The 10722-nt window shown below is 28.6% G+C and overlaps 5 protein-coding genes across 5 annotated transcripts; 3 read left to right on the top strand and 2 right to left on the bottom strand.

Annotated features, from left to right (window-relative positions):
* Positions 1-91: 91 nt before the first annotated feature.
* Positions 92-4084, top strand: cand_027150 (uncharacterized protein; the record flags this gene model as incomplete). Its single annotated transcript, XM_067212943.1, has 1 exon — positions 92-4084. One exon carries the CDS (start codon positions 92-94, stop codon positions 4082-4084), a length of 3993 nt encoding a protein of 1330 aa, XP_067068238.1.
* Positions 4085-4811: 727 nt separating this feature from the next.
* cand_027160 (uncharacterized protein) lies at positions 4812-6671 on the top strand (the record flags this gene model as incomplete). The annotated part of the gene is made up of 1 exon (XM_067212944.1): positions 4812-6671. One exon carries the CDS (start codon positions 4812-4814, stop codon positions 6669-6671), a length of 1860 nt encoding a protein of 619 aa, XP_067068239.1.
* A 225-nt stretch (positions 6672-6896) lies between these two features.
* cand_027170 (uncharacterized protein) lies at positions 6897-7637 on the bottom strand (the record flags this gene model as incomplete). The annotated part of the gene is made up of 1 exon (XM_067212945.1): positions 6897-7637. One exon carries the CDS (start codon positions 7635-7637, stop codon positions 6897-6899), a length of 741 nt encoding a protein of 246 aa, XP_067068240.1.
* Positions 7638-8025: 388 nt separating this feature from the next.
* Positions 8026-9144, bottom strand: cand_027180 (tRNA synthetases class I family protein; the record flags this gene model as incomplete). Its single annotated transcript, XM_067212946.1, has 1 exon — positions 8026-9144. The coding sequence occupies one exon, from the start codon at positions 9142-9144 to the stop codon at positions 8026-8028; it is 1119 nt and encodes a 372-aa protein (XP_067068241.1).
* Positions 9145-9803: 659 nt separating this feature from the next.
* On the top strand, positions 9804-10619 carry cand_027190 (uncharacterized protein; the record flags this gene model as incomplete). Its single annotated transcript, XM_067212947.1, has 1 exon — positions 9804-10619. One exon carries the CDS (start codon positions 9804-9806, stop codon positions 10617-10619), a length of 816 nt encoding a protein of 271 aa, XP_067068242.1.
* Between the last annotated feature and the right edge of the window lie 103 nt (positions 10620-10722).

Below are 10722 nucleotides of genomic sequence, written 5' to 3'. Positions count from 1 at the left end.
GCTCTCAGAACATGCAAATTTGTAAAGTCTACAGAATACTATTAAGTTAATATAGAAAAATCTTTTTACTGAAACATCAGTATATCTAATAATGATATCAAAAGCGGAATTTTTGAATTGTAATATTCCATCGGCTAAGTATAATTCAATTTTTTTTGTAGAAGAGCTGGGAAGATCTTGGGAAAATATATCAAATATATTCAATAAATACTTAAAAGATATAATCCCAAGAGTAAATGGTTTTATGTTAGGGATTAAAGAAAATGATAATATTACAAAATGTATTATACATACTCCTGAAGATGTTTTTGACAAAAGTACTTCCGGTATTTCGACTTTAAGGCAAATATTGAAATTACCTGATACTCTAAATTCTGTAGAATTTAAGACCTCTTTAAGTAATCTATACAAATATAATTTACAAGTACCTTGCTTAGAATTATATTTGAATAATGCACTCATACAAGTTATACAGGATGAGGTTGAATTTTTTTGGAGTAACATTTCAATATCTTCGAAATCTCACAACAAAAATCAGTTAGAAAATAATTTGAACACAATTTCAGTTTCTAATAATAGTAATCAAAGTGAGGTTTTAGAAAATATTTATGAAAATTATTCTGATATAAATTTAATAGTATTTCACTATTCTCTGATATTTGGATTAATACGATTCACTTTGGTATTTATTATTATAATAAAAGGAGCTCTTAAATTTATGGAACAAGATATAAATGATGATGATTTTATTAGAAAGTGCTTTTTAGAAGATGACAATTCTACTTACATTTACGAACACAAGATATATGAAGTTATTGTAGACTTCCATAATAAAATTAAGATACTTTTAAAAATGAATACATTAAAGGATTTTGAAGTAACTTTGGAAATTTATATTTCAAAAGTATTTCAGTGTTTCTCAAAAGAAGTTCTCAATATTCAGAATAAGTCAATCGAGCATGATTTAAAGAGCCTCTTTGAAATATTAACTTTAGTTTGTAGTGGAATAAATTGTGATTTTCAAGATTTAATAAATAAGATATTTTACCTATATAGATATTTTGAACCGAAAAGGTTGTTTGAAGTATATGCGATGGATGAATTATCTAAGATAGGACTTACTGATTTATGCAATACTATAATTGATGTATGTAATGTCAATGACTCAATAATAACTGATGACTTTAATCTGGATTTATTAATGGATACAATTTACAAAATTAGTTTTGGTTCTAGTAAGGAATGTGAATATAATGATAAAGAAGTTACTAATAATTTTATAAATATGCTATCAAATTGTCGTTATGTCTTAGAATCATGCTTAGAATATTTATGTGGATACGAATTAACTAAAGAAAGGAATAGATTGATGATTAAAGATATCTCATTATTTAATTGGATCAGTGATATTTCTTTAATAATGAGGATAGTAGGTCTTGAAGAAATGTGGTACTTTACTGTCGATAAAAAGGCTCAAAAAATTGTAGTAAATACTCTTTATAATTCAAAATTATTTAATGGAGAAACAATATCTTATGTATACTATACTAAATTAGTATATCTTTGGCTTTCTCCGTTGTTATCTATTTTATTAAATTACTCCTCAAAAGATTGTATAATTGATTATAATACAGAGAATACTGAAATTATGGATTATAATCAGGGAAAAGTTAACAGTTTTAATGACAATAATATAACAATACTTAAATCCGTAAATAGATGTCCAATATTATATAGTAATGACATGCTACTTGTTCTTTATGAGAAATGCAATACTATATACTCATTAATACTAATTGAAAAGATCTCCGAATATATAAACAATTTTCCAAACTCAAAAAAAGGCATTGTGGATATTTATATCATAATGAATCTCTTACCAAATAGTAATTTAAATAGGGAATTTTGGTTTGATTTTATTTCTAATCAAATACAAACATATATTGAAAATTATTTACTTTTGTTAGAGGTTAATACATCAAAAATTGTAGGATTTTACATAAAATGTTTGTATGTATTGTTACTATTAGAATTTCCAGTAAACTGGTTAGAAGATACCTTATACAAAATAGGAAATGTTTTACGACAAAGAAATGATACTACACAATGTATAGTATCATGGATACCATTTTTGCTAGAAAATAGTATGAATAGTATTAATGAGGCAAAAATTCCTATTCCAATAAGCTGTTCTGATGAAGGAATATATCCTTTATTTTCATTAATATCTCCAAATTTCAAATCCTACAAAAGTAAAATAGATGAAAATTTCCTCAACCTTAAATTTGAAAATCCTCATATTAAACTCATTTTAACATGGATAACAAAAATATATGGGGACCACACAACTTTGCTATATGATTATATGAATAATTTAGCTTCTAAAGTTATAGGAAATTGGCTTGAGATTAGCTATGGACAGGGATTTAATATTGGTGCTACTAGTGTAAATTACAAGTCCAAACGACAATATTATGATAATTCAGGCTTTATTGATGCTCAAACATGGGAAATATCTGAGAAGGATTTTCGTAGAGATGAATCAGTATATGGCATTATCAAAATGACAATAAGCAAGCAATTCTCTACACTTAATATAAATAATAAACTTACATCCAATATATGTGATGAAAAAAAGGATGAAAATGATTTATTATTATATTGTAATGTTATTCTTCAGGATATAAATGACTCAATTGATGATAACAAAAAATATAAAGAATTTAGAAAAAATAATATTGATCAAGAGCTATCCAATACTACAGGAGTTACAATATCACGATATTACTGGCCAGAAAATATAGTGGGTACTGAATCTAAAAATAACTTATTCCCCCTATCAGCATCTTTGAAAAGTGAAATAGAAAGTTATCGTAATTTTTTTGAAGAAGAACATCCTGGAAGGACATATAACTGTTATCATGGATATGGCAATACTATAGTTGATCTGCAAGCATTAGATGGAACTATTCGTACAAATATCATCTTAAATTTCTTACAAGTAAGTATATATGAGTATATATCAGATAAATTTGAATATTACTCAAATTCTATATCTAAGAGTGAGAGTGCGTCAAGATCTAGTTCAAACACATTATTTAATTGGTTTGCATTAAACACTAAAAATAAAAATTCGGAACCATTAACAGAAAATAATATAAATTATACAAATGAAGTTAGCTTTAATGAATTAATTGAATATTTTGGATTAAGTGAATCTGATATGAGATGGAATATTGAGAGTATGGTGATAAGAGGTCTACTGGAACAAAATCCTAATGGTACTGAGATGTATAAAATACCGGAATCATTCCACTTCAACTGTAAAACTGTCGATAATTTATCAACATCCAAATCTAATTCTGAACTAGATTCATCTCAAAATGATATGATCAATGACATGACTGTGATGTTAGACTTTAAGAATATTGCTCAAACAGAAAATGTAAATATAAAATATATTGAGAAAAATGAAATAAATCAAAGTACAGATGATCATGATAGCTATAATCAAGAGATTTTATCAGAAAATGAGGATGATGAAGATGTTAATTTAAATTTCCCTACAGGAATAGTAACTTCAATAGTAAATGACAGAGGTTCAACTGAACTAGAAAATTCAGCTTTAAATTTTGCAAAAAACAAGGGTATTTCTAAAAGTAGTATACCACCAATCATTTCAAAAAGTACTTATCTAGATAAACATTGTCATTGTACAATACCAATTATACTTCACTCTGAAGATTACTCTACTCATATACAAGATGATTATAACAGAGCTCATGAAGATATCAGTGATGTGTCCTCCTTCGATATAATTAAAGAATGTGAACATATGATACGTGCTACTTTACAATTAAATGGTGCAATGGCACCTGCAGTACTATTTAGTAGAGTAAGGACTGCAATGACAAATCATATAACAAACTGTAAAACCAACAAAAGTAAAGATGAATTAATTGAATTACCTGATCAAAGTATACAAAATATACTTAATTGGTCACAGCATGTACAAGCTATTAATAATCTTGTAGATCGTGGTGAAATTGTAAATATAGGTGGTAGGCTATTTCTAGAAAAGTGATACTTAACTAATAAATAAATCGTTTTTCTTCATTTTCAATAACCAAAGACACAATATTATATTTATATACATGAAACCGTAGAAGAAAATCTCCTATAGAATTGTTAAAGAGTAATATTCTGAATAATCTATGATCTAGAATAAAAGAATCAGCCAAGATATAAAAATACCACAGATTGACTAATTTCCTAGGATAAATTGTTATAGAAAACTAAAATAATTTGTCTTGCATATTGAAATAGTTATATAGAGAAATAAAAAAAAGGGAAAAAAGAGTTGTAACTAATTTATCACAATTATTTAAATTTCCACACTATTGTGAGTACCGTGGGTATACATAAACAACTTGCTCCCAGCCGCTATAATTTTTGTATTATGAATAGATACCTTGAATAATGTGGAAATACATTGGCGCTATAATTGTGTGGGTTACTTGAGTATAGTCTATTCAAATGATAAGGCCGGTACCATAGTGTAATAACTTGGATATAGATAACTATATAAGCTCAGAAAGTATACAAGACATAAATATGTATATTACGTATCCCCCTATTAACTTGTTCTTAATATATAATGTTTACATATATGTATTGGGCACTGGTGTATCTATTTTACAGTATCTGTCTAGACATGGATTATTTGAAATAAGCCCATAGCTTGATAGCTATAGAACCCTCGCATCACTATCGCATGTGATGTTAATGTGTGTTGAAATTTACTTTTAAAAATGGAAAGTGATGATTTGATTAGAGCCGTTGGTGAATACAAATTTAATTCGAATTTGATATCAGCTTCTGATCTAAGTCCTAATCTGTCAGGTTTACAGCAAGGAACAAACAATATAATACAGGATGGCTATTATATAAACAATAGAAACGTTGATATGTTTAGCTTCAATAGTAATTTTAATGTAAATAATGCTAAAGATGAAGAGGTTACGAAACTTTCCTCTGTATCTATTTGTGAGCTGCGATATATAGTGCTGATATGCATTGAGTGGAGATTAAAACATCATTTGGACTCTAGTTGTACAGATACTCTGCAGACATCTGTTGATTTTACAAGTCAAAATTTGTCAATAATCAGGAATAATACTTCTAGAGTAGTAGATTTATCTGCATTAATTCCAAATGACGATGTGATTCTCTCAAATTTATATTTGTACAAATCGTGCATTAGTAAGCTACAAAGAGAGGAACTTGAATTACAAATTGTTAGTAATATAATGAGATTGATTGATAGCAATTCATTTGATTTAGAGAAGAAAAGGATGCAGTATCCCATTAACCATCGCAGTTCTTATTTTAATAGTAATTCAACAGAAGTAGGTCTGCAGGAAGAATTTGGTCTACATCAATTACCTATACCATATATTACAACATTTCTTGGTACTGAGGTCAATAATGGAGTCAATAGTATTGGAGATATAATAAATACAGTGGAACATCCCAGTGGCTTAAATTTAGCAAATATTGCAAGTACTCCAACAGTACTTAGTTTATTACAAAAAAAATTTTACGTACTACTACCCAGTGACACACCAATATCTTTTGAAAATAATGAGAGTGAATTGGAGAATAACAATAACAATGTTAACTCTACTGATGATTATGGACAATTGAAATATGAGAGTACCCCAATGTCACTCGGATCTCTGACTCACTTTCTTGGACTATGTAAACCGTGTGTATTTGTAAATAAGACAAATAAGAAATGTCGAAATGGAGTAACATGTTGCTTTTGTCATCATCAACATAAAGAAAGGAAGAGAGGTAAACGTTATAAAAATAATGGAAATAATAGCTCTAATAACTGCAATAATGGAAATTTAGCTACAAACATTAATAGCTGTCATATTAACCAGGCAGATAATTATGTGAGATCAGTAGCATCTATAAATGTACAACCAAATTCCCTTAATGGTATGAATAACAAAAATCCATCTAGAACAAATCAACTTAGGTATTTTATACCACCTCCACCACCTCCTCCCACTCTGTCATCTGTATTACCAATGTTTAATAGTGAAAAATGTGCAAATATATCAGACTGTATAGGACCTGTTGCAACAACAGCTTCAGCAGGATATTTATCGCATAGTCTTACTTCATGTCAATCTCAAATAAAAAGTGCAGTTAATAACTTTGATACTTATACATGTGATAGTAATCAGAATTCAATAATAAATGGGGTTAGTCACTGGAATGGTTATATTAATAATCCCAAAGATAACTTTTCATCATGGATAAATAACCATCTACCAGAAACAAGTCTGAATTGTAATAATTCAAATTGTTGGGATATGAAACAGCAAGCACAATGTGGCGAACTTAACAATCTAGTATGTAGAAATTGGTCTAATATATTTCAAACAATAAAACCCTCAAATCGAGAAATATTGGAAAGTAATACAGAAATTAAGGAGACAATATCAAGTGAAGTCCAACAAGTACTAGATATGAACAATGATATGTGGCAAAACAAAGCATCACTAATAGTACCTCCTTTTCTAAGAGATGGTTCTAGCGTAACTGATGAAGAATTATCCTCACCACTAAATCTGGATTTTTGCTTTCTGAATTTGTGACATTAAGTCATAGAATAAGTGAGAAAGAATCGTTTATATACTCTATCTGATTTAATCTATAGTTTTGTTATATTGACCATCAATTAGAGTTCAAACGAAACTGTTGAACTTGTATTAATATTGTAGAAGTTATTTCATTTCACATTATTCATAGGTACAATTCTTAATGCTTTGTTTCTTCTATGTGACTTTCTAATCAATTCTAGAACTCTCCGTAATTAATCTCTATCTTTTCCTCTTATTTTCTTTTTCCTCCTGCTGTTTCTTAATCAGAACTGTAGCTATTTTTGCAAAGAGATTAATTCCATCTAAATACAGTTGGATAGCATGAAGTAAGAAATCCTTTTCTCCATAAGCTACACATTCTAACGTAATTTGAGTGTCATAAAATACATAAAGTGAATAGAGCAAGATAAAGGCATATGATAAGGTAATATCCACAAATTTAGAACGAAAGAAGAAATTAAAGAAAGAAATAAATCCCAAATAAGCTGATGCAGATAATATTAAAGCAGACATATACAAAGTAAGTCTCTTCTTGGTATATATTGCTGAGCATGATAATGAAACGAACAATATTAATGTTGTTATTAGAGCTGTAGGGATAATTATTGGATTTATGAAGTTCCCATATACAACTAGAGGTCCTAAACTATTACCCAATGTAAAGCAAAAGAGAAGGAATGCTAATACACGCCAAAATGAGATTATAACAGTGTTACTACTACTTCTAATTATATAAAACATACAACCAAAACCAGTAATCAAACCTACTAAGGTTGGAATTTGTAATAATCTGTTTATGTATATAACTGCACCAAGGGCTGTTATTATAGTACCAATAAGTATAGTTGTGTACATTTTGAGTAAGTGGCTCTGTTGTATATTTGATAAGGTACTAGTGCTCCATATGTTTGCACTAGGCATGTAACGTCTTGAAAATTTGTTTCCAAATAAATTTTCCATTTTAAGAGAGAAAAAAAAGAGAATATATTAAATAGGTTATTATTTCACTAATGTGAGAAAATTTCTAAAGGTTGCCTTGAGAAAAAAAAAATTTTTTAATCATCTAACCGCCTAAATTACTAGCGCCTATCCATTAAAGCCGGTACTTCTTTAAAGCCTGTGATGCTAGAAAAAGTTACAAAGTTCATTATAAAAAAGTGACAATTTTAGTTATTTAATAAAAGTCAGACTCAACTCATTAAAAGCAATTCACATTACTTCTACAACTTAAATATTGTCCAGATATCCCTTTCTAAATTAATAAACTAGTTCATATCTGTAAAGATCTACACTACATTCTTAATGGTGCAGTTCTAAATTAATTAAATTTGCTAATCAACTATACAAGTCATCTAGTTATATTAAGTGATTTCACAAGCTCTAAAATACTTTTTGCCTCAGGATCAGTTGCAAAGTGATCTCGAATAGGCTGTAGCATTAAATTTATTGCATCAACAAGAGCCATCTTAAGATCACCTGGATGTAAATCCCCACTTTCATAAGCTTTATGAAATTCTTCTACAGTCTTAAAAATAATCTCACCTCCATATTCAGGTTTTCTATGCACAATGAAGTGTCCAAACTTATTGAAAACTAGTGAATCAACATAAGTTACACATGGATTCCCCTCAATAACTCCAGGTGGACAATAAGCTTTTTTTATCTTCCTCTTAATGTCTTCTGGTGAGTCTTCAACAAATATAGCTGATGACGGGTCAGATTTAGACATCTTTTCCTGTCCCTCCAATAATCCAGGTAACATTGCATGTGATAAAATTATGGGTTTCTCCTTAATACCAACAGTATCACAGTACTCTCTTGCAAGCATATTAACCTTTCTTTGATCCATACCTAATTGGCAAATATCAGCTTTTAAGTGAAAAATATCAGCACATTGCATACATGGGTATAATACAGCTGCACAAGGTTGATCATCACTTTCTTGCCTTCCCATAATTTGGCAACATCTTTTAATCCTAGATATATTGAATTTTCTAGATATATCTATAACTCTAAGCCAGTAAGTTGAATTATTACTTATCTCATCAGAAGCCCACAAAAATCTCACATTAGTCATATCCATACCAGTAGCCCTCCAAACCTCAATAAAGTACTTCCCTACAGTTTGTATCTTCTCTAGATCACCACCCATCTTATTATTCAAAAGTGCAAACCAATCAGCAATCCAAAATACAAATATACAACCTGCAGATGTTAATTTATTCACATTAATAGCTTTTAATATACCTTGAGCAATATGCATCCTACCAGAAGGTTCAAAACCATCATAACATATTGGATGATCTTTTCTTTTTAATAATTCCATTAATTCAGTTTTTTGTATACATTCTGAGCCAACTGATAAACATATGGAAAGACGTTCTTCTAAATTTAGTGTTGATTTTTTAAGTGACTTGTTATTACCTTCTATTATATAGCTTGGAAGTCTCTCACTTTTTGAACTCATTTCAATAAGATCCTTTTGAGTTATTAGCTTGAGATATTTATATGTATCTATATTTTTATTTAACTCGGTATAACTATGGTCAAATGAAGGTATCAATATTAAGTGTGTAAAAAAGTTCCCTCCAACTAGTCTTTAGTAGATAACTACCAATAATAGGCGCCTCATATTTAACACACTTTACCGGAGACAGATTAACAATAAGATTTATTTAATTATATAATACAATAAAGAAAAAAAAAAAAAAAAAGAAAGTAACATTTTATATATCTCTAAATACTTACTGAAACCTTTAGTAACTAAATTATTTTATTGTATAGGGGATTATTTATTTTATAAGTAATATTACGTCCCCTACTCTTAGAAATATATTACTTTATTGGAAACCTTGAAATTACAAAATACAAATTATATTATTCTATAAAATATCACATTATAAGAAATCTACTTCTTGTATACTTTAAATAGATCACTTATTAATCTACTTTCGGAATACATTTTCTTGTATCTAAACAACCTTGTATTCGCGCTAATATGATACCTGAGATATCATGTTTGCAAAATTATAAACTCTACAAATGCTAGAATTTAACAGAGGAATTCTTTTATATTGTGTCTTTGTATTGTTCTATCTAGCTGTTTGTAATGAAATTTGTCTTAAGATGTATAGTGATATTACAATAAATAAAGAAGACAGGAATGAAAGTCATCCTCCTATAGATTATAAAGACCAGTTTTTCTTTTGTAAAGAGCATGAAAGACGAACATGTTGCAATAAGTCTCATCCAAATATTTTATCGAAATTATATTCTGCCTTTGTTCTAAATACATCATTATCACGGAATTGTGTAACATACTATTTGAAAAGTTGGTGTTCCTATTGTGATGCTGATGTAGGGATTGGTATGAAACTATATCAAAAAAAACCCGTTTTATGCCATTCACTTTGCGAAGATTGGTATAATTCATGCAGAGCTGACTATTTTGGAGATCCTAATAACTATTTAATTCATGGTAATACTTTGATATCAGCCAGAATTACACCTTGCTCTGAGACATCCGTTCTATGCTCTCCATTACACACAATTACAACAAATCCTGATGAATTTTGTAGACTTAATGGATTTATCTCTTCAAGAGAATTAATCTTAACTACTCTGACAGTTGAACTTCACAAATATATAAACATAAATAAGTATCTATATGGTGAACACCCCTGTTTTGATGGTACCAATGCTGCTAGTATTAAGGGGCCTGGAATTCAACTTACACAAGCTTCTATTAATGAAGTCAATAAAGTCCAAATCCCTTTATACATGAAATATCTAGTTAACTATACTACAAATTATCTCTCAAGAAAAGTGAAGATTTCTTTTCCTGCTTTTATATTTATTATAGGTTTAACAATATGGCTTACTCTACGCATTATTGATAATAAGATATATATTTATAACTTTCTACGTAACTTGATTATTTAATATTTAGAATCATTGCATATATATTACTTTTAGGAAATAAATCTTAGATTTATTTGTGCTATTATGTCATTTTAATATCAAATTTTATTTTTTATTTAATAAA

This window comes from Cryptosporidium andersoni (genome assembly GCF_001865355.1).
Source record: "Cryptosporidium andersoni isolate 30847 chromosome Unknown contig_28, whole genome shotgun sequence".
Lineage (NCBI taxonomy): Eukaryota > Apicomplexa > Conoidasida > Eucoccidiorida > Cryptosporidiidae > Cryptosporidium > Cryptosporidium andersoni.
Note: the sequence above shows the minus strand (reverse complement) of the source record. Positions and strands in the feature narration are given on the sequence as shown.